This window comes from Cebidichthys violaceus, unplaced genomic scaffold (assembly GCF_023349555.1).
Source record: "Cebidichthys violaceus isolate CVI_PGR_0920_01 unplaced genomic scaffold, fCebVio1.0.p SCAF_51, whole genome shotgun sequence".
In the NCBI taxonomy this organism is placed as follows: Eukaryota; Metazoa; Chordata; class Actinopteri; order Perciformes; family Stichaeidae; genus Cebidichthys; species Cebidichthys violaceus.
This window is the reverse complement of record NW_027176717.1, coordinates 1,548,738-1,573,495: the sequence shown is the minus strand read 5'-3', so window position 1 is coordinate 1,573,495 and position 24,758 is coordinate 1,548,738. Positions and strand designations below refer to the sequence as shown.

At 42.5% G+C, this 24,758-nt stretch overlaps 2 protein-coding genes across 3 annotated transcripts in view; one reads left to right on the top strand and one right to left on the bottom strand.

Moving 5' to 3' along the window:
• Window positions 1-24,758, top strand: part of cacna2d4a (calcium channel, voltage-dependent, alpha 2/delta subunit 4a) — a 78,535-nt gene that overhangs the window by 20,739 nt on the left and 33,038 nt on the right. For both annotated transcript variants that reach the window (XM_068731423.1, XM_068731422.1), the window contains exon 27: window positions 390-458. In XM_068731423.1, coding sequence (XP_068587524.1) covers window positions 390-458 — 69 coding nt within the window. The remainder of the gene's footprint in view (window positions 1-389; window positions 459-24,758) is intronic.
• lrtm2a (leucine-rich repeats and transmembrane domains 2a) overlaps window positions 2,872-24,758 on the bottom strand; it is a 24,346-nt gene continuing 2,459 nt past the window's right edge. Inside the window, exons 2-7 of the mRNA XM_068731424.1 lie at window positions 19,474-19,667; window positions 9,674-9,903; window positions 8,844-8,969; window positions 8,238-8,326; window positions 7,750-7,907; window positions 2,872-6,579 (exon numbers count right to left, since the gene is read on the bottom strand). Of these exons, the coding sequence (XP_068587525.1) occupies window positions 6,056-6,579; window positions 7,750-7,907; window positions 8,238-8,326; window positions 8,844-8,969; window positions 9,674-9,903; window positions 19,474-19,552 (1,206 nt within the window). The 5' untranslated portion in view covers window positions 19,553-19,667 and the 3' untranslated portion in view covers window positions 2,872-6,055. The remainder of the gene's footprint in view (window positions 6,580-7,749; window positions 7,908-8,237; window positions 8,327-8,843; window positions 8,970-9,673; window positions 9,904-19,473; window positions 19,668-24,758) is intronic.

Here is a 24,758-nt window from a genome sequence, read left to right as displayed (position 1 = left end):
GCATCAGGTGGCATGACGGCTGTGAATAGACACAGGAAGATGAATGCATGACTTTATTAAATATTATCCACTGAGTCCAACTCAATCTGTCACCCACATATTTCCAAACATATTTTGGCATCTCTGTACTAACACTTCAGCTGTCACTATCGCAGTAAGTGTTCACAGACTCACAAATTATATATTCATCATGTGAGAAAATAGATATTTTTGGGAACATATTCCTTTTCAGCTCCTGTGCATGCATATATATACTTGTGCACGTTTACATGTTTGGAAGGATTTTTTTTGTGTGTTTGGGATGCGCATGCATGCACCCTTGTTTTTTTACATGCATGTATTGATAAAGTTCTGTAAATTCTTGCTAATTGCGTGTGTCGCTCTACCAGCAGGGAGGATAGTCATCGCTACCACTGCTGTCACTGTAACGGTGGGAAAGAAAACTGCCATCGCTGGAGGTAGGATGACAGTTTTTGTTTCAATACACATTCTCTTTTTCTGTCCCTTTTACACACATTTTAAGTCTCCTCTTTGCCACACGTGCACTTGCAATTTTTCTGTCTTTCTAAACTTTCTTTTTCTCTGGCAAAGCGTCCCGTCCCTTCACGTTTAAAGCATCTTCTGCCTCTTCATTCGGAGCTCTTCCTCTCTTCACCTTCAGTAAAACTGCCTGCTTAGTTGGTGACTGCTTGTAGCATCACTTTACAATCAGCATGTTGGGTATTGATGTGCTGATTTGTCAGTGCCATGCTTATTGGATGAATGATGCTCATTGGCCATGGTTTTGTTTTGTAACAGATAACAAACAGAGCTTGGCTTGTTTGGTATTTACTCATCCTGTTATTGTACTCGCTGGTAGTCGCTCTGAATAAGATATAACAAGCTCTTTTGAAGACAAGAGGATTTTGTGATCTGTGTGAAATTTGTCTAAGATGTGAAGATCCACAACAGGATAAACTATTGAGACAGATATTGTGACCAGAACCCAGTTTGACCATTACTGGATTTTCAAGTCCAATGCTGAGATCAGTTCTTTAGAATGATAAAATGCTGAAGACAAGATACTGTCCGATATTAAATTTTTGATGTAGATATGTATATAATATTATTTTACAGTTTAACAATAACATTTGTTGGAAAAATATCAGTAATAATAAATATGTGACAATGTGACAACAAAGTGAATTCAAATAATGTCTATAAAGACACAAAGAAAAACAAATAAAAATAATACAAATTGGTCTACAAAAAATGCTGACAATACAACATTAACTTGAGAGAACAATCTGGATGTTCTACCAGCTGCTTCACTTCAACAAAGACACAGGGGGAAAGACGGTATCAATGTTTTATGGATTTGCTCTCTCTGACTTTCTGTAACCTCACACAAAGACACACACTCACACTCGTCATCGTGTCTCACCCTTTGACACTCTTCCTTACCCTGTTGAACACTCGCATACACCTCTCTTTTCTTAGCTTCTCCTTGCTGAGCTGTCAGACCTGTCTGACTCTCTTTTCGCCTTGTGACTCTCTTTTCGCCTGTCTCGCTGCGTCTGCGTAGGGAAGGGCGCCTTTCTCATCGAGGGTCACGCTTCTGAACACAAGGGGACATTCAAAAAGCTCACAGGCTGTTCTGTTCCCACCTTTGGCATGACGGCTTTTCTTGTACATGTGTGTTTATGCCTCGATCTAGCTTCTTTGAAGGAGTTTTCATGTATATTCTGTAAAATCAAAAAATGGAAATACTGTAGACAAACACAAAAAAACCCCTTATAAACAGCTCTGTTACATGCAAATGTGGCCCACTGTAAAAGCAGTCGCTTCATATTCTAAAAAGGTTGTGATTACATTTGTAGCCACTGAGTGTCAGTGTTTATCTGAACACACACTGTGTGTCTGCTTTCCAACGGATTTGGTGGCAGATGATGAAGGCCAAGGATTTGGTATTTCAGAGGCTGATCCAAAATCAGTCAACAGTGACTACAAAAACATTGTGTTTATACTCCTCGAAGGCTCAGCGATGGATTAGTATATCTCTGTGGCAGAAGTGACAGGCTGTATGTAAATAAACCTAATACTCTCCAATTGACAGAGAAGCAGACTGTAAGAAAGAGAGATAAGTAGGTAAAATAAAAAAAGAGAGTGAGCAGGGAGAGTATAAAGGATAGAGAGAGATATTTGACATGGAGGAGGAGGAGAAGAAGCGGCGAATAAGGAGAAAAATGAGGGAGAAAACATAATAGACCAGACAGAGCAAAGGATAAAGAGGGCAGAGATGAGAGAAACGAAGGTGAAAAGACTCAGAAAATGATGTGAGAAGAGGCGACAGAAAGATAAATTGAGACAAGATAAGTGAGAGGAGAAGGGAAGGAAAAAGAAGATGAGAAATAGAGAAAGGTGAGAGGAGTTAGAGGGCAAAAGAAATGAGATACGGTGCAGTATATACAGAGGAGCTGCTATCATGACATGCTTATTTATGCTTTCATTTGGTGCTGTGTGTTTATCCACCTCAGCACCTAATGTCATATTTTCAGGCTTTCTCTTTCACACAAAAATATCATTCGTACACTGTAAATAATTTCCTTCCCTCCACTTTGGAAGAGAAAACCCCCAATTATTAACATTATGTGACAAATAATATTCACATGTAGATCTAAACAATAATGTTAGGCTTCTATAATTAATATTGTTTGTGTAAAATATCCAGGACCTGGTCTGTAAAGTGTTTTTATATCTACACATTCTTACTTAATATCTGCTTAATTGTGTGCTAATGCTAATATTGAAAGAACAGCAAGTTGCTGTAGTCTTTCAATGCATGTCAGGGGTCTGGATATACATTTGACATAAGTGTGATATGTTTTTTTATTCAAATCAATGCATATTGACCAGGAAATGCTTCATCGTCACCATCATATTGTCATTGTCATAATCACAATCATCATAGTAACACAACACGCCAATGCACTGTAGTCTTTGAGGCCCCCAGTCATCATGGCTGCTGCAGTTTTTACGTAACAAACTATAATTTATTTTTCTTTACACACACACAGGCTATAGGAACAGGTTTCTGCCAGCTAAGATACTTAGCTACCAACAACACAAGACCTGCAGACCAGGGGTGACGGGACAATGGTTCTACATTCATAGACAGAGTTTAGCCATTGCCTTTTTCTTCACTTACTGCCCCAGAGTCCCTGTGATTCATGGCGATATTTACACTTTTATATCCCTTTACTACAGTTTCCTGAAGATGCTGATTATTAATTTAAATCTACAGCTAAATTAATCTGTACCTGAGCGTCTTTGCTGTCTCTTTACATCAGTGAGGTGACCATTGTTGCAAAAGTGCGTTCAGACTTCATTTGCGATTCAGGATCAAATAATTCTCCAGGTTTATGTTCCGACCAGCTCAGTCTCCAACAAATATTTTCATATGCAGCTACTCTGGGCTCCACTGCAAATGTGAAGGTGTGGATGTAAATAATGGTTTCTCTGATCTAATCTCCCATCTCATACAAGGCATTTGACTTGACAGTTTTAATATTTAACCAGGAACACAACCTTTCGCTGAAGCTTTTTCCACTTGAGTTAGTTATCATATAACAATCCCAGCATAACTATAATACTTATCATGTTTGGATGTTGTAGAAATATAAAATAAAAAAAGACAATTGAAAAATGTTGTAGCGTACATCTTGTAGACAAAGTAGTTGCATAATTAAATATTATTTGTTGGAGATAAAGTTCCGATAAGGTTACCTGTCTCGTAAGTGACTCTGTTAAATAACGTCTTCCTGATACATTTTAGGAACGAGGCAGTATGGACGTTTTCACTCTCTGTGGCCAAACTCTTTCTATGCCTCTTGCAGAAACGTCACCGGCTACTGAACACAAATCAATAAACACAACGAATAAACAAACATTACACAGATATTTAAACCTAAAGCAAAACATAGAAGTCATTAACACAACGAAAGACGTCATGAATTGATACAGAAAACCGTAAACAGTTAAGTCAAAAAAATGTTGGGGATTTATGGGCCAACACACCATATTAGAGACTAATATAATAATATTTATCTGTATTATACCCAGGTATAAGATAACACACTATAAATATAGGTTTATTTCCGCCAATTATAAATTGAGAGGGGAAAATAGTTCTTCGGTAGGGGAGCAATATGCAATGAAAGCCAAATTCTTGAGACTGTTTATCACTGAAGACAAAGAATCTTTAGTTTACATCAATATTTCAGTGCATGAATGAGGTTATTTAAGCGAAAACCATGCAAAGCAAACAAACTAACCTTATTTTGTGAATGAGGGAGTGCCAATCAAACAGATTCCTCTCAAATATGTGATGATTACTAAGTTTATAACAGAAGGACTCTTTGGTGATGACATCATTTTCATGTTATGGTGACACAGCAGCCATTGCATATTGCTGACCTATGAGGAAAAACATAAGGACACCAATATGGGAGAAGGGATGGATGAAAGGAAAGGAGGAGGGGGAAGTCTTTTAAGAAAGTGTGAAACACTTTCCATGAATAGCACTGGATGGAAAGATAGAAGGATGGGGAGGAGGGGGAAAAATAGCAGCGTCTTTTTGTTTAATCCCTTGTACGTTATAATCCCTTTGGGCAAATAGTCCATTTTAGAAAGAAAGAGAGGTAGAGGGAGAGGGAGGCCAGAGGGGATCCGATTAGGGAAATAAAGTGCAGGAGTCTGAAGTTTTCAGTCCTTAGATGACGTTTTGTAGTCCTTGACAGGAGACAGGGTTCTCTGAGATAGTGCTTCCATGCCATAGTCGCAAACATTCACCTTTGAGGGGTGAAATCAGTCTGAAAATGAGCTCTGAACAAAGAATATTTGTCTTAAAGCAGTGGTTCTTTTAAGTCTCAATAACTTCATTAAAACAATTGTGAGTACTGTTCTGAACCAGCATAGCTAGAAGCGTAGGACAAGAAATACCAGAAAGTTTGCTTGACCGCTTTTTCACCACGATAAGTGGCTTTTGAGCCGTCCAGATAATTTAACAAGCATCATGTCAGCAAGAGCCTTATTCCGAGCAAAAGTGAAAGATACAGCAGATTCAAATTGCAGTTAAAATGGTTTGTTCCCCTTTGAACTGCACTGATATGATTCATGTAAAATCCCATACACAGCTCCAGTCTGTGACACCTGGTGGATGTTATTGGTCTAGAGAAGATCCAGAGAGAAACAGATCTGGTCCAAATATCTAATCGCTGTCTCTGACCTCATGTATTTGAAAGGTCCAGCCATCCATGAATGATTGTTTAGTCAGTTTATCCATTAAGTTTCCCTTATTTCCCCCAAGCTCTCCAATACTGGCTGTTTCTTTGGGACTTGGAGGAGGAAGGGGACATCAGAGGAGCAGTAGACCAGACGAGGGTGAAGGGATCTGGGTTGGGGTCCTGGTCTTTTGGACGAACTACTGGCATTGGAGAGGTTGACGTGGAGAAAGATACAAAGAAAATGAGAGTTGGGCACTACCTAATACAACAACTTCTTCTCATCATTATGAATATTGGTCCAATAAACACCATACATGCCGCAAATCCCTGAAAATTCGATCCAGTTTTACAAATACTGACTGTACACCGCAAGCATCTTTTAACAGCTTAAATGATATGTTTCACACTAGAGGGATTACTAAATCAGTATTCTCTCAGCCAATATAATGGTAAATTCAGCAGCAGCCAAGAGCGGCAGTAGGTGGTTGGTAGGCGAGTTGGATGGATGATTGGTAAGGAATACTGCAGTGAGAATGGCTCCAAATGGAAGAGAACATCAGGGAACAGATAAGGTGTATGTGAAGTGTTCGAGAGAGGGACAGAGAGGGAGAAGGTTCAAAATAGAAACGAAGAAAGGAAGGTAAAAAGTGGGAGAAAGGTATCAGTTTGAGAGATACCATAACTGTCGACGTGCATAAAACAAGCTCTTCAGTCTCTGTCCTCTTTGAGCCCTTTGTAATTTTCACCCCTTCCAACCTTCACAAGTCAACCCCCCCCGTCCCGTCACTCCTCTAGGCCACCGAGGAGATCTGTTTGTCCTCCCTATCGTCCCCGTCTGCCTCTCCGTCTCCCATCAGTGGCTGCCTCTTCTTCAGCTCTCTCTGGTACTTGGCCATCAGCGAGGCGTAGATGCAGCCGTAAGCCGCAGCTGCGACCATCATGATGCAAACGATGCCGCACACCACGCCGGCAATCACCACGGTGCCGATGGCGCGGCGCACGCTCACGGGCCGGTAACGTGCGCGGACACAATCTGGCGGGGCCTCTCCGCCTCCTCCTCCTCCTCCCGTGTTTGAAGAGGAGTCATCAGCAGTGTTGCTGTTGTCAGAGATTGGTGTTGCCCCACTGGGGTTAAGAGCGTTCCTGCTGCAGGGAGGACCGCCTCCTGGTCCGGAACGGGAACCCTCCCCTCCTGCTCCACCGTTCTCATCTTCAAGTTGGAGGCAGTAGTTGAACATTTCCACCGGAACGCCACGGATGTCTCGCCCACGCAGATCCTTTGGTAGCGTGCACTCGACCGCGTCCACCTTCCCCCCTGAAGGAGAGAGAGGTGCAGAGGCAGAAGAGAGGGTCATTTATAAATGCCTTATGCCTGCAAAGCAGAACCAATTAACTGAGAGAGAAGAAAAGATAGAGTTGGGTGGTTGTGCCAACACTAGGATGAGTCATACATCACTTAACACACACACACACAGTTTGCTGTGCCCTCTACACTAAGTTAGAGATAGCCTCAACTAAGCCCTTCTATAATTCATGAGATGACATGCCTAGCTTTAGCAGAGCTGTGCGTGGAAGAGCGAAATATCTGAGTCACTAATTCCCACAGGCGGCAGGAGGGTGGGGGATCAACTTTGTTATCATCACATGCTGAGTTTGTCTTCACGTGTAATATTTCTCTCCAGGTTGCCTGTTGATCGGCAACCTCGGATACATAAAGCAACGTAAACAACGATATGAAGGCGGAGGATTAGAGGAAGACAGAATGAGGAAAGTGATATTTAGGCCCCAGATGCTTTTTTTCTCGGTGTGCTACAAATGAATTCCCCTTGCAAACAGAGCTCGCTCTCCAAATATCCCAGCCGTGTGTGCTTGAAGCAGGAGATAGAAGTCAACACAGGCTGCTGTCAGCGAGCATTTCACACTTGTTCGGTGCTTTGTCTTACTTTCTACAACACACATCGTGCATCGTCTACCCTTCCAACAGCTACTGTCATGCTTTCTCGTTCAACTAGGAAATGTCTCCTTGTAATTTCCTTTGCTGCTCTGGGGATTATTTAATCATATATCTGCTGTGTGTTTGCTGGACTGAGCTGGAGAGTGGGACGCAGCAAAGCAGGACCGAGCAGAATGTAGCAAGGAGGAGAATGGAGCAGAAAAGAGATGCTTCATTAGCGGGGCAGCTGAGGCCCAAGGCACTGAGGTGAATGTAAATTGTTACCCATGATGAGAGAGCGGAGAGCAGCTGTGGTTATCTGATGTATTAGCAGCCCACAGAGAAACGTGGTGCACACAATGAGCGTGAAAATGTGCATTTCACTCGCCGATGCAGTTGTAGTGTGTTGCTAGAAGCACAGGCCAACAGAAGCACACACACCTAGCTGTCTCTGGTGAACTAGAATTCTCTAATTTCTGCCCACTTCTCATTGTCCTCATTTAATTAAAATACACCCTTTCAAAACTGCTGTAGCATAAAGCAAACATCTACCTCTGTACAGCAGCCACTCCATCCAGTGTTTGAAATCGCGGAGGTTGCAGTCACACTCCCAGGGGTTATGTCCCAGTTCCAGATGTCGTAGGTTAGCAAGTGGCTCAAACGCTGCCCTCTCCAGACCATGAAGCCGGTTACCCGCCAGAGACAGCCACCTATGAAATAATTTGACTTTATAATAATAATAACTTTTTTAACTCCAACAAATAAGATAAACGTACCCTTGTGGCGCTGATTTAAAAAAACAGGCAACCACGAAATGTAGTGTCTCTGTTGAGTTTCTTAATTGTATATTGATGGTGATATCGTCACACTGTGTTCAAGTTGTAATTAAAAACTGCATGCATGAAAAGGTTTGAAGTAATGCTGAACAAACAGGTCATTGAACATCAAGTTGATAATCTTTATGTCATTTTGCATACTGTATATTGTCAGGGCACATTGATTTTAACATGTCAGTGGACAGAGTATGTGTTGATGTCTACCTGAGGCTCTGCAGCTCATCCAGTACTCCCAGAGGAACAGAGGAAAGGCCATTCAGGGACAGATCCAGACTCTGAAGACCCCCCAAACCCTGTAGAAACATCAAAACAATCTCTGCTCATACAGTATTGCATTGTACAGTACATTCCCCTCATCTCATATTAGTATTATCGGCTTCTTTCACTGCTGCCAAGGGGCCACAGCGAGCGTCGCTCGATAGGCTTATCTTGTTTGATGTAGGGTCCCGGGTGAAGTCATGACACAAGCTCATCCTGCAGGCGGCTTTGGTTCAAATAAAAGTGGATGTTAAGCAAACAAGTTATTACAAATTTACCGCCTGGACAAGATCCCGGTCATGTATATCTGCTTAGGTTGGCTCTACTCCCAGCGGAGCCTTAGTTAGGAGGTGAAACAGTGCAGTAGTGGTGTCAGCTTCTTTCTCTGTCCAGATGCTTTAGTATTTTGGTGGATTGGCTGATCTGATGACATCTCAAATACAGTGCATGACTGTATACAATTTAGCACAAGTTCCTGTATGATTCTCAGGTTGAATAAGGCATGTATTAGTGAGCATCTAATAGATAGATTGTACATTGCGTGGTGTTTACCTGGAAGAGATCTCTGTCCATTCCTGTTAGTGAGTTGTTGTGCAGAGTCAGTCTCGTCAGGTTGGACATGTCTCTGAATAATCCAGCTGGTAAATTATCCAGGTAGTTATTAGAGAGGTCCAGTTCCTAAAATGCACACACATAAAAAGTACATTATTTATTTCCATACACATTTGCATTGTAGACACCACATTGCTTAGGCTTTTCTGTTTTAAATGGAAAGTGAGATTCAGTAACCCGTTTCAAGAGAATGAATGCATAAGTCCTGGATCAATCTTTAAAAAATGATGAACTGCTACAAAACTTTAACGTGAACTTAAAACTTTAACACATTTCATACTTTAAGCTGGCGCTCCTATTCAGAGTAATTCACATCAAGTGCAATGGTAAGTTAAGTGTAAAGATCTCCATAGATCACCAATGCAACAAGTCGAAATTAATTTTCTTTTTTTTTTTACAGCAGATGGATGCTCAGCAGTGTGGAAATAAATAGCTTTTTTTGCTGGTGCAGTAACTATCGATCATTTTTAGCTCCTTTATTAATAAATAGCAACTTGGCTGTGCTTTGTACACAATACGCTCATGATGAGTAGCCCTGCAAAACTTTGAAAATGTCTGCTTTTCTTAACTTTATTTCAGACTGAGAGCAGATGCTGTCTGCAGTTTGCTCAATGTGAGCCTCACCAGATAGCATCCCTTATTCTCCTTAGGGCTATTCAGTGTGCAAGGTCAGTGCAGAAAACACTGTGCATGCCACAGTACACAACAACGCAACCAACATGTTCAAAAAATATTTCCACTGACAACAGTATAAAAAATGTGCTGCAGACCTCCAGAGAGGAGAGGTTAGCGAGGGCAGAGGCTCCCAGCGAGGCAAGCTTGTTGTTGGCTAGCAGGAGGGAGCGGCTCCCTGGAGGCAGGAGGTGAAGTGGGGGCAGGGAGGAGAGAGCCCGGCCCCCGCAGTCCACCACCAGACCGTCTGAGTTGCAGAGACAGGGAGGAGGGCAGGAGGAGGCTGCCGACAGCAGCGTCGCCAGGAGGCAGAGGACACGGAGGAAGACTTGAGGAAGAGAAAGAGGAGCAAACAGACAAAACATGATTATTCTTTTACAGTGAATTATCTTTCTCAGCATGGAAACTAATCAGGAGGATGTGTAGGAAGGACCGCAGAGAAAGTGGGAGAAATAAGTCGGCACATAAAGAGGAATGAATTGAAAGATGGAGCGCTTTTAAGTGGAAATTATCTTCTCGTTTGCACTGTTAGACACATGGTCAACCTAGCTGTCAGTCATTTGCAGAACCTTTTGTTAGATGCATGTTAGTCCAAGAGAAACCATTAGAAAGTAGAACCAGAACCATCCCCTTTCACAGAAGCGTTTAGTGTGTAGGTAGTGTGTGTATGTTTGTGTGCATCTCACAGAAGTCTGAGTGAATCCCTTCTGTTTTATCTCATTTTACACAGATTTTAGACTGGTTTTCCTGCAGACTGTAATCATTTCATCATTTCCACTCATAACCTGTTTCTTTCTCTCTTCTACTCTTTCATTGTGTTTCCATTTTTTTCTGTTTGTCATTTTTTTTGCACCTTTTCCGTCTTTATTTGTATCCATCAACCAAGGCCTTTTCATTCAGTCATTTTCATATTAATTTATCTCTCTGTCTGTCTGTCTTTGCATCTGTCTGTCCCTCTCTCCATTCCAATTGTCTCTCGCCCCCTGTAGTCTCTTTATTATCGTTCTCATTCTCCGTCACGTCAAGTCTCTTGGCACTGCTCTGTATTCCCTCAGTGTCTTGTTACAGTGGCTGACTTTGTTTTCATCCAATGGCTTATCAGCACGACTTATGCTTTATCTCTCTGTGTATGTCTAAGTGTGTGTGTGTGCGTGCGTGTGTCTGTGTGTCTGTGTGTGTGTGTGTGTGTGTGTGTGTGTGTGTGTGTGTGTGTGTGAGAGAGAGAGAGAGAGAGAGAGAGAGAGCGGGTGTGAGCTCAGCACCAACAAAGCGTGATATTAAGAAAACTACTCTGTCTAAACTCCAGACACAGACGCAGCACTTTTTACTTCCTGACAAGACTCTGCCTCACCAGCAGATTTCCTCACTTGCATCATCTGCATATTATTAGCATCTATTTCTCAGCGTGCCATTGCCTTTTGTCACACTATGTCTCATCCTCTCCGTGTTGTTGTATAGTCGCTCTCTCTGGTAGTCCATCTGTTTCTCTCTCAATTCGTTTTCGTCCTCTCACTCACATTCAAGACTCCATTGCCTTTCACTATATTGCCTGGCTGGCTCTGAGAGTGATGAAACTCTGTGAAATAGCCTTTTACTGGCCACTATGTTAAAAAAAACACAAAGAAACACACCTGATGAACATTGGATTACCAATGTTGAATGCACTTATTGTAAGTCACTTTGGATAAAAGCATCTGCTAAATGACTGTAATGTAATGTAATGTAATGTAACATCAGAAGATAGAAGGGATTGCGTCATGAAAGTCATCTCAGTCTTCTAGAGTAACTTGACTTTTGTCTGTTTCTCACCACTGATGAAATACGAAGCTTACAATGTCGCAGTAAGAAAGAGAGTTGAGAGGATGCTTTATAAGTCCCATTAAAATCCTGCTTTATTCCCTTTAAACTTCATAAATAGGAAATTGCACCACTGGATAGACAGTGAACTTAATTAATGATAAAGGATGGGTAACGCATCCAGAATGGAAATATAAATGATTTATCACCTCTTAAGCCCATCCAAATATTATTAAAGGGACAGTTTGACATTTTGGGGAATACATTTTGGGAAATATGCAGCTATTCCACAGCCGGTTAGCTTAGCTCAGCTGGAGACAAGGATGAACAGCTAGGAAAAAACTCTCATGCCATGATGTTGTTTTTTGTGCAGAAACAAGATAAGACATTTTAAATGGTGAAGGTTCTGTTTTGTTTTGTTTTTTTAACCTTGGACAGAGCCATGTTAGCTGTTTCCAGCCTTTATGCTAAGCTAAAAAGCTGCTGACTTTAGCTTCATGTTTATCTTACAGACATGAGAGTGGTATCAATCTTCCCATCGAACGCTCAAGAAAGCGATTATGTACATTTCCCAAAATGGAAAATTGCAAGAGCGGCCATTTCTAAACTATCGGTATTTAGATTTGAAATCATATAACTGGAAGACTGGCAGTTAAATATTTGTACTTCATTTTAAAGGTTTTTTGTACATCAACTCCCCAGGGTAATTATGTGTGTCGTTTGTTACAGCAAATACAAAATATAAGTGTGCAGAATAAATATTTAGAGATTAAAAACAAAATTCTCATCATCTCGATACTTGAAAGTTTCCATGGGCAGTATACCTTTTACTACATAACACTTTATTGACACCTCTGGAAACTACATTGTATAGTTCTGTGAAGACACGCTGACAATGGTCTAGAAAAGTCAGACAGCAGAACATGACCTCGCTCAACCAGGACACTGCCCCAAATTGTAATCTGAACCAAAAGGGTTCCGAAAATAAAGGCTGTGGCCTTGTAATAGAGATCAGCGTGTGACCTCTCTGCTGTTCCTCTATCCATTATCCTCTCTGCTCCATTCGGCAGTATAATCCTAATCTCTGGGAAAAATTAACGCCACTTCATAAACAGAGGAAAGGAGAGATTTTGAAGTATCCTGAAGCGTCCTGTGCTGGTGGAAAAGCTTCAGAGAGCCAATCCTTCACTGCAGCGCAGCTCAGAAGGAATCTGGAAGGATTGTGCTGCATAGTTGCTGTGAATTTGTCCAGAATGGGTTTGAAAAGGTGCAGTCCTGCAGGAGAGTGTGAGGACGATGTAGCTCAGAGGTAAAAGCACCGTTATACAACAGAGAGAGAGAGCTGACATGTTGCTGCTTCTCTCTCATAGCATGTCACGTTTCAAATTGTGAATGTCTTTGTGCACCTTTCATCTCTCTCAGCTTTCTCTGTGGGCTTTGCTTTGCAAAGGTATTCTTTTTATCCCCTCATTCTTCCGTTCCTCTCTCCTCGTCGCAACCCCTCTTCTCACTCTCTTACTGTTCATTATGACTCCCCCTCACCCCCTCCCTCCCACCCTCCCTCAGTGCTGAAGCCTATCTTCCAACATTCATGAGTGGTTTTTGCTGCTCTCGTGGAGGAGGTAGTTGTTGTTTTGGCTTATTTTAGCTGCTCCAAATCCTCTCTGCTGCTGCGCTTCACGCAGCCAAAGCAGAAGCAGAACATTTAGCCACAGTCAGAGGAAGATAGGGACGTTCAGTCCAAATAAGTTTAAGTGGTTCTGTGCGGTTTAATTCAAACAGACTTTCACTTTTATCAGACTAAGAATCCCCAAACACTTGATAAAGAAATGTCTGTTTCATTTCTCTCTGGTCAAAGTTGCAGGATTATAGTATTATGCTGATACATACACAAATCTACAAAAACATCACTGTTGACAGTGTCTTCTAGGCAACACTGCTTAACAACTCCGGGGCCTCAGCTGTCTGTAAGTTTATATCCAGGGGCCCCTGGGTGACACTGGACCCCGCTATGATGTCATCCCCACAGGCACCTCCGTAATTGAGCCCAGTTGCACGTTACCGGGGGCCAAGCTGTTTTCCACGCAGGTGACAGACTCTCTGCTATCTTATTACTAGAGCGACCAGCTGTCCTCTCTGCAACCGACTCGCCGGCCTGTGTTTCCTCACTCTGTAATGTTTCACGCGGTCCTCTGTGCAGACGTCTGATCCAAAGAGTTAAGATTTGGCTCCTGGGAGCTAAATTACCTGCAGGCCTTCACTTAAATGTGGATGACAACTCCTGTGTGTCCACAGTGGGAATCGTTGTGTAGCATAAAAAAAAAAAGATGCTGTCAGTCAACAGTAGCGTTTAAATGATTTGATTATTTTTCAGTACTTCCTGACTTTTGTAGACCTAAAGATTCATTAAAGAAGTAAATGTCAGACTTGCTGGTAATGAAAACAATCTTTAGTTGCTGCTTGAATCAACAGTCAAGATATTTAGACAACTTCTATTTTAGCATTTAAGCATATTTTAAGGCATAATTTTGACAGTATATATAATCTATTATTATGATTATTATTATGATATTATTATTATATTGTATGTCATAGTTAAATATTGGCTGCGAGGATCCATTTTGGTTTTGTTTTGCATTTCTGTCTAAGGCTTAGTATAAGAGGTATAGAAGAACACACGGAACCCGAACACATATAACATAACCGGTCTCAGCAGCGTCACCGTATTATTTCAACATTGACACGGTAATGCTGCGTTACCGTAGCAACCATGTGCCACAGGCGAGCGATGTGAATGAGAAGAGAGAGAAGTTTGAGGTTCACATCACCCTGACTTAATCCACATTATCTCCTTTCTCTCACGCACACAACCTTTCTGCCCGACTCTTGGGCACTTAATCGCTCACTCACACGCAGGAAGTCATGGTCACACACACAGACACATACACACACATGCACGCGCGTACAGCCATTGAGGATGAGCAGGAACAGGGTGTAGGGGTTTAGGCTGCACTCCTGCTGACAGTGTGATGAGACGAGAAGACGAGAGATTGTAGTAGTCCTTCAAAATCTTGGTTTTTATACTTTATTTCTTAGCCCTGATGGGATTGCTTCCAATATTTCTCTCTATTTCGGTCTACGTCTTTCTCCCCCCTCTGTTTACTCTTTCATCCTCCATTTCTCTCCCACCTACTCTCTCTCTCTCTCTCTCTCTCTCTCTCTCTCTCTCTCTCTCTCTCTCTCTCTCTGTCTCTCTGTCTCCCCCATCCATTTCTCCCGCGATGAATCCTGCATCGGTAAGACAGAGTCATTATTTTGACTTGGAGGGGTGAGTGGGTAAAATGTAGGCTGAGCTGCCTCCGTAATTCATGCCATCTGTATCAATTTGTTGCGACACACACACACACACACACACACACACACACACACACACACACACACACACACACACAAAGGCATGGCCCATGGGAGAGATTGACATGCAGTGACATTGTTGATGTGATAGTGTGCTATTAATTAGTGGGAGTGACAGGTAAGACAGAGATAAAGGGACATAAACAAAGGAGAAAGAGGTGATGGAAAACTAAATTATCAGTAAAGCATCATTTGAAGCCAGTTTCAGCAAATCCACTGCAGCTACATATTTTCAATGCAACGCCACGTCTTTAACGGATGTGGCATTGCTTTCTACCGGCCGCTCAACTGGGCCCCAGTCCAAGGCGGAATAAATTCAGAATTTGGAGAGAAAATTAAGGATGCTTGGCTTTAGATGTCACATCCGCATCAGTGCGACTAGAAGAAAATAGATTTTTGCCTTGGATGTGTGACAAGTCGTAATGTATGCCCACTCATTCCTGAGAAAGGATGGATAGACAGATGGTATTGATCCAACGCGCACACACATACACACAATATCGTTATTTTGGTTGTTTTTATGTGCGATAGATAGATGGATAGATCTCTTATCTTGCTAATTGGATGCCCTTTTCAAAGGCTTGTGAAGTGTTCACAAAAACAAATTGAGCACATCTCAACTGGCTGTATTATCCAGGACTATTATCAGCCGTTTTCGGTGATTACTTGGTAAGTCAAGCACTATTATTTCTCAGGAATGAGCCATGCTAGCTCATCAGCCTCACGCTGGATCCACACTAGATTTGCTTAGAGTGTAATACTATACCGGTATCATTTTGGTGCTGTTTGTGGTGCAGAGGATTATCCAGATGTATCCCTGCCAATGTCCTTTGAAAGTGGTCCAGTACCATGTACGTGTGTGTTCCTGTTGCACCTGCACCAAACTAAACTGTGGTCAAAGGAGAGGAGAAAACACACCCGCTTGCAGACATGCAGGTTTCTGCATGCGTTGTGTCCAGCTGGAGCTAGTTTGAGCTGGTACATGACGCTGGTAGCCAAGCTGGTGTAAAAATCACCACGACAACAAACTATTCCTTAATTCTTATCACAAGCCGCCACTCAGGAGGACGGGGGTCAAAGCCACAGCGCCCTGATGAGAGATAATATTTCTGAGTTCCTAAGAAGAGCAATGCTACAAACCGGTGTAGGAGAGAGGACAAAATAAATGCTTGTGGGGAATAATTTCAAGAGTAAAATCCAAGTTTGTCCCTCAGTGGAGAAACCTTGTTGTTGACTGTGGAATTAACCTGTGAGCCCTACTTCTCCAAATATCGTTCAATTGCATTAAAATGGCTATTGATTACATACTTGAATTTGCCAGATGCTTTGGATAGTTTGCCAACAAGCTGTCATTCCAGTTTCTATTTAACTCAGAGTCTCATGTAACACTAAGGGATTAGGCTCCACTCCAAACCTAAAGCTTCACGCACGCACGCACGCACACTCACACACACTTTGTCACACTGCTGTGGCTTCATGCCAAACCCAACATCCCAGCGGGGTTGAAAAGTTCCACCAGCTACTAACCACCCGGTGATGACTTTGGGTTGTCGGTACCCTCTCACAGCTGACCGATGTCTTTAAAGAGTTCAACTCAAACCGGTGAAACTGGGAATGCGTCCGACCAATTTAACGGCCCGGCAGCTGCTGCACGCAGACAGAGTTTAGCTTTGACTGTGTAACCCTGTGGCTCTCTTCCAAACATTATGCTCCCTTAGTCTCTGCACTGTATTAGAGCCGTACTCAAGTCATGATGCTACAACCTAAGTCACCGTATTATGGCTCCATTCCACTCCAAATGTTTTACCCTCGATCAGTACATTAGGGTCTCTATTCGAAGCCAAATACCCCCCCCATCTCTGTCACTTTCTCCGTCACTCTGATGAGCATGTGGTCAGTTAATCTGCCGGCTTTGTTTGGGTCTCCAACAAGGTGCATAAACACATACGCACGGATGGTGCGACCAGATAAGCTAGAGTGTGTGCGTGTGTTTATGTGTGGATAGGAATGAATTCATGGCTGTTTGCAAATGTGTGTGTATGTGTTGTGTCAGATTGTGGGGGGGCCTGGAGGCACCATATGGTCTCTGTGTCGCTCATAGACCTCTCTGTTCTCCTCTCTCGCCTCCTCCCTCCTTTATCCTTTCTTTTTCATCACTGTCTTCTCTTTCTCTCACTGCGCCTCTTTGATCTCGCATCTCTCTTCCTTCTCCTCTCCGCTCCCCACTGTTTCAATCGTTTTGCCTCGTTTCCTCCGTTTCACTCTTTCTGTCACTTCATTTCACATCCTCGCCCTCTACTTTGCACATTTTTTTTTAAAAGCTCTTATTGTCTTATTCTGTGGTGTTATGTCACTTTTAAGCTCTTTTAACCATGTCATAATTTTTCTCTCCAGTGTCAGATTTTTGGGTACCACTTTCTCTTTTCATAACCTGACAAGCAAAAAGTTTTAGATCTAAAGTATCAACATCCTCCATTGCTCTTCCTTTTTTGGGGAATTTGCATGAATATTCACTTTTTTTCCATAGTATAAACCATCTACACACTTGACGTGTTTCAAGTGACAAAGAAATGATGCAATAATCTGCCATGGAAATACATTTATTAATCATTTGTTTTTACTTTGAGCCACAGTATTTCCAAATTGGCTTTGAACACTCAAAAACACCCATAAAGCATCCTCCACAGCCTTTCAGAAATGTAATATCACTTTCTGTCTCATGTAGGTTACAGCGTTTTGTCATAGTTTTACGGCCATTAGTTGAAAATATGGCCAACGCTCGCTGACACTGAAAAACAACACTTCTTCCTCTATTTTTCTTGTTGATCTGTTTTCTGTCATACAGAAAGCTTTTGCTTTAGCCCTGCTGATGAAAGCACACCTGTGTTTTTTTGCACAAAATACTGAATGGAAAGCATCTTTTGTGTCCTCTCTGCCTGTCAAATTCCATTTCTAAATGAACTTCATCAGCATGAGAGGGAAATGCATCCTTGATGATTGGAACTCATTCTCTGTACAGTATTAATCCGACATATTCGTTGCCTACCCCTTTCTAATCCTATATGCATCTTCCACTGGTTCAGTATGTGTTTGTGTGTAAGTGTGTGCGTGACAGCGTGTGAGGACTTTGAAGAGTAATAGCAGAGATCAGAGAGCTTCCAAGCTTTGTGAGAAAAATACAGAGACGGTAAAAAAGCAAAGGAGAGAGGCAGAGAAAACACCTGTGGTTACAATGCTTGGCAGTATTGATTATGCACATTTCGTGTCAAAAAAGAATATTCAATTGAACTGAGTGCGAGAGACCGTTTTGGCAATGTTGTGTTACATTCATGCCAAGAACGTAATTGCACGGATGAGATGGAACACTTTTGATGACTCTCTGAGAATGTTTTAGATCCTTATTCCTAAAAGGCTTTAGCAATGCTGTTAATACAATATTTATGTTGATAAAGCTTAATGAAATGCACGGAGAGAAGGAAACTGAGACAGGTACTGCAGTTATGTTGATCTGTATTTAATGCAAAGACGGATGGAAGGATGGAGGAACGGTAGAGGTATAAGGTGGTGGGATGGAGATGGAGATGGAGGAAGACCGAGCGGACCGGAGAAAGGTGTATCTATTGACATGGGTGCTGTGTGGGTGTGTGGAGGGTCTGACGGATAGTGTTGCCCTTTTTAGTGTCTCCAGTGTTACGCGGTAGTTTGCGGGGGCGTCGACACCTCTGGAACAATAATACCTCCCCAACAGGAAGACAAAGATCCCTGTTTTTGTGGTCTCTGTTTTTGCAAAGCCATATATTTCCTGCAGAGATCACAGCATGTGATCATGTGTGTATGCTTGTGTCACATTAAACGTATAACAAGAGAAAGAGAGAGAGAGAGAGAATGCAGAAAGGGGCTTTCATGTTTGCCTAGCTGAGGAAGTGTCTGGAATCTCTCAGAGAGCAGGATCCATCCACTCCATTGTCTAATCCACAACACACACACGCACACAGCTGTCGTATCTGTTGCTATGCCACCCGACTTCCGACGGATTTTTGTTTTGACTGAGCGCACCCTCAGTATAAGATGGGAAAAGAGAAATAAATTGTGGGGAAAGAGTGGACGGATAATGAGAGGAAGGTGGATAACGAGACGGGTGGGAAAGAAAAGGCAAGTGAGATGTGTGAGAAAATTATGAAAAAAGACGAGGAACGAGAAGAGATCAATGTGGGGGGATTGGAGAAAGGACAAGAGAAGCAACAGGAAAGAAAAGGGAAGCAAAGAAGGTAAAATGGATTGGAAAAGAACAAAAAAGCAGACAAATAACCTGCAGGTCTCTCCCCCATCATTCTCTCCCCACATTGTTTGGTTTCCACAGACTGCTGGCTGTATTAATACACACAGTAATGTGGCATTTCACTGGAGGTCTTGGCACGTGGCCAAAGCAAGCTCAATGCCCTCACCCTTTTGTGTGTGTGTGTGTGTGTGTGTGTGTGTGTGTGTGTGTGTGTGTCTGGGCATGCTAACATTAGCTGCTGTCAAAACAGACAGTGTTCCTCCTTTCATGTGTAGTTAGGAGTACAAAAGATAAGGGAATAAAATAGAGCAGGGTGGAGTGAGAACTGAGCGTTTTTTTCTCCTCCTCTTCTTCACTGTTCTTCTCATCTCTCTCTCTCATCTTTTCAAACGGCTTATGTCGACTCACCAGGTCTGGCCAGGTGGTGGGTGGCAGAGCTGGGTGGGGGCAGGCCGATGCCCCCGGGGGGGTGGGTGTGGGGGGGCATGACACAGAGCTCAGCAGCCTTCCTCTGTCTGAGGGGCGGGGCTATGGGGGGTGTCAAGCCACCATGCCTGCAGCCTCCGCTAGGGTGCCGACTGAGAAATGCCACAACAAAACACCTGTGGGGAGAGAGAGAAAAATGGAGTGTTTATAGATAGATTTAAAGAAGCTTGAGTGAAATAGAGCAATTTTCTCCTACTTGCACCTTCATACTTTTGCAAATCCTACTTCTTTGGCAAAATCACATCCAACTGTTGTTGCACAGGGCTACACAAACAAATATGCACGTGCACACATGCATACACACATCCATACACTCTAGCAGCAATGAAGGCTAACGCAGCAGGACACTGTGTGTGCGTGCGCGCTCATGTTTGCCAGAAGGCTTCCTTGCATACATTAAAAGTGTATTTCTGTGTGCACGCGGGGGTTTGCACCTTTGCTCCCTTGTGTGCGAATGTATGTGCGCGTATGTGCCTGCGCTCAAGCATCCCAAACAGACCCCCGATATTTCAGAGGCATAAATACTAGATGTGTGTGTCTTTGGCAGTTTACACACTCGGCTTGCCTTTCCCTCAGACAGACCCCCTTCTGCTACTGTCTGGCACAGAGACTGACACACAAAGAAGGGACAGAGAGGGGACACAGGGAGCGACAGGGGAGGAAGAGTGAGAAGGAGGAGGGAGATAAAAGGTAGGTAAAGAGAGAAGGATAACGTCATTAAGTTGGAAACACAGAGACAACATATGGACTGAATAAAAGTGAAAAGGAAGAGAAAGAATGAATAGGAAGGCTATAACGCAAAGCTCCATTGCATCTGTTTGTGAGGATGATTCTGCCAAACTACCCTTGGGCAAGGCAGGAGACGGTAGAGGGCTGCTGACACTCTTTGAACTCTTTGCTGAACAAATAAAGGTAAACAGCAAGGGACGTGTCACGTTGAGAGTACATCTAGATCCTGAAATTCTAATATTTTGAGGATGGTGGTGTCCAAATGATTCCATAAATTATATCAGCTGTGAAATCATATGGTCAACCTCAGAAACCTTTCTTTTCTAACAAAGGAAATCAACAGTACAGAGTATTCGCATCAAGCTATTGGGCTGCAAGTTTAATAAGATAGTTCTATAGTACAAAAACCTGCAAAAAACCTCTTTGCCTGTGATCCACTCATCTTAAATGTTATGGAAAATTGTGGTGCACTAGAAACAAGTTGTGTTACCATTGTGTAGAAGTTAGTTGTATGGTTATTATATTGTTCACAGTCGTCATTTTGTTTTCTGTACCAACATGGTGGCTGATTGGTTGTGAATCTTCTGTATCAGTTTGATAGATGGACTATTCTTTTGATAAAAAAAAACACCCAGTCCAATTACAGCAGTGTAATGAAACACATCCCACATGCTTTGAAGAAGATGAGCCTTCTTGTCACTGTTGAGTCATTACAGAGAAAATAGGTTTGACGAGTGGGAAATTCCCATGGGAGAACCTCAGTGCCACATGACTGATGCTCGCTGTTGACTCGCGCCCCCTGGGCCAATCAGTGTAATTTTGAAAATGCTGGAGTGCTGCTGTGAGATGCGTCTTTTTCCCAAAGTATCATCAAAACCCAATCAGCGGAGTGTGAAATATTGCACTAATCTGATTAGGCTGTTGTTCAGTGGTTAGCTGTTTGTAGGGAAAACTCTGAAACGCAAGCAGTCTTTTTTTTCCTACGCGGCTCATTTTGCCATAAAGAAACGTGCATTCTGTGCACGTGCTAGCGCTCATTTGTGGACGTGTGTGCAGTGATTATGTAAATTGGCACCTGTACCGCCTTAACTAGCATGTTAAGCAAAAATGATCTAGAGTTGTGGGAGGATAAAGTGTGCGTCGGGGAAAAAAGAAAAACATGATGAAGATAGACAGTCAGGTAGATATATAGTAAATTATACTGTCTGTGCAAATGGCCAAGCCAACAAACAGACAGTAACTGCGGTCACTTCCAAAAGTAACACCCATCAATCTGCTCAGAGTGTCAGTGAGTTATTTACAACTGGTTATATATGAGTGGTAGGAGAGGGGACGAAGTGAAATAAGAGAGATGGTTACGAAGAAGAGAGGAAGTGTTGAAAAGGGACAGTGATCAAAGGATAAAAAGAAAATATATGGCCGAGGCAGGAAGTGTAGGGGAGGTAGAAATAAGTGCCTTTGGTAAGCAGGGAGGATGTTAAAATTGACCTCCAGAACCTCTCAAATGTTTTTGTGGGGACGGTGTGTTTGCTCCCCAGTGGTGACGTTTGTGTTATCATTATCGCTATTAGTACCTGCGAGACGCTGAACAAAATATAAAGCACTCTTCTAATCTCTGAGCTCTCTCCCCTCTGTCTTCATATTCCCTCTGCAGCCTATGCTTCCTCACTTCCTCTTCTCCTCTCCGTCATCTCATTTTTCTGCCTTTCAATCTTTTCACTTTCTTTATGACCTTCATCTTTCAATATTCACCATCTCCTTCCCTCGTTCCGTTCTCTCTCTCGTTCCAGCCCTCCCTCTCTGGCTTGTTCCTCTCCTTGACAAAGGAACAGAGGCTTGTACCGAGGATATATTCTGCAGATGGATTTCCTGCATGTGATTAAAGTCACATTAGCCAGGCTCTACTGGGAAATTTGTGTTGTTCTTTTTTAAATGAGCACATGAGCGTAATTTGAAGGATTCTGAAGCGCAGATGAGAAATGAAAGGAACTCAAGGAATTTGGGAAGATTCCTCTCTCTGCTTTGAATTTCTTACATGTTTTCTTGTGAATTTATTTCAAGACTGAAATAGCAGCGCTGTGGAGCTGTCTTTTTGTTTAAAACATATAGTCTCACTCTACAGCGTGATTACACTTTCTGCTAATTTCCATACGTTTTACTCATACACTGGAACATCAAACAAAGCATTCATCACACTTCGAGATGGATGCTATTTTTTCCTTTGTAGTAGTTGTTCATTGAATAAAACATTTCTACTGCAATTTGAAGCTGTGTGAAAATCAATCTTTAATTCCTGTTTCAGCTTTGGGACTGTAAGTGTTGCCTTGTTTTGCATGTTGGCCATTTTTCAAATGATTCATGGTTTTGTGTTTGTTTATTTGGGATTTATTTTGAGGAGGAAAACAATTTGGCTGGGAAGCAGTGAGTTACTTTATGAGCAGAAAGTAAAATCATTCAGTCGTATCAAATGTCTGCATCAATACAAAATGGTAAATAGCTCATTCGCATCGTATTGCTTATTGCTTCTTTTGTACCATTTTGGTAACTCTAAGGTGCGCAATCATGCTGCAACGCTCCTATAAATGATGTATTGGAGGTGTTGCAGAAGGTCACCTCTGCAGCCACATGTTACTGTTCGCCCATCAGTTCCCATCATGTTAAACTGATGGTGTGGTGGTAAGCCTGTCTGTCAGGCTATTCTCAGAAAGCTTTTTTTTACCAATTTGGCCTGGATGAGGGGGCAGCCAAAATCCACTCACGCAAACATTCACACACACACACACACACACACACACACACACACACACACCCACACACACACACACACACACACACAGACTCACACACACACACACACACACACACACACACACACACACACGTGTAAATACTTGGTCGCCAAAGCGGCCTGCATGTTGGGGAGTCAAATAATACCTTCTCCTCTCCTCTGCTCCTCTTCTCTCTCCTCTTTCCGTCCTATTTTTTCCACTGTTTATTCCACTAACTGTTTCCTGTCCGCACGTAATCCGGATTCATACTCCATGGGGTGTTGCAAAGGCTTCTTGATGTGCAGAGCCTCCGGCATGCATTTCCTCAAAAAATTTAACCGCACACCTTGGGGCTGAGATAACAAGTAGAGACCACCAACTGGGATTGGTCAACATGGGCTGCTTGTGTTTAGTCCTCCATGTTTATGATGCAGGAAGAAGCTGTCGATAGTGAGGAGATGTTCTTATTTTTATTCATAATTTTTTTTTGTGATCTAGCAAATCCATTTCCAGCAAGCATCCCCACTGTGATCATACATCTCTAAAGAAGATGTTAATACAATAATGTACACAACAGGATGTTAGTTGTAATTCTCACTAATCTACTGTAGCTAACTCCTCCTATTCGTCGCATCCTCATCACGTCTCATCCACCCGTGACGTGGTGGAAGTTGTGTTGGTGCTACAACAGGCATCTACTTGAATCACCTTGACGGAGAAGCTTAAATCCTGTTTGTGCTAGTGTGTGCACATCTTTGCCCGATTTGCCCGCTTGAGCCAGCGTCAGAGTATTTCATCATTCTTGTGACATGCCCCACTCGGCTTGACTAATAATCAGTCAAAATAGTTTTTAATCGATATCGCCGGAATTCTGTCCAATTTGCCACCAAATTGAAATCTACCTGCAAGCACTCAAGAGGACATCTATCCATGTGTGAAGGCAAGAGTGTGCGTGCGTGCGTACGTGCGTGTGTGTGTGTGTGTGTGACAATACAGTTTTGTTGTACAGGAACGTATTTTTTAGGCGATCAAGCTGACAACAGAGAAGAAAAAAGAAGTAAACATTCATAATACCTGAAAGGGTAATGTGCATTTAACTGTGTGTTTGCGTGTGTGTGTGTGTGTGTGTGTGTGTGTGTGTGTGTGTGTGTGTGTGTGTGTAACAGTGCAGGGTGCTAACAAAGGCAGAGAGAGGCAGCCAAGCTCGTCAAAATCAATTTTTAATGGCTTACTTACACAAGAGAGTGGAGAGATTGGGGCAACACAACACACAACATAACACACACACACACACACACCTAAGCACATGCCGATAGCTTGACAAATAGAGCCACACGAGTGATGACAGGCACATGGGGCAAAAATATGTACAGATGTATAATTACACATGCATGTGAGTATGCAGACACATACTGTACATAGGCACACGCACGTTGTAACACTCTGCATGTCAACAAAAATACAGTACTTGGGATATGTATGTGATTTGTTATTTATTCAAGCACATCAATAATATCACCAAGACTGCTGCCACATGTCTGTTGGAAATGATTGGAGGAGTTGTCAGACTAGCCTGAGGTGTTCGCCATGTAGTTAGTGGGCATGTCAAACTACAGCACTAACCGTGGAGTTAGTCAGTAATCATTGTCCAGGTTTATGTTGCACCTTCATTACTTAGAGGGCATTCAGACAATTCCCATTAATTGGTTG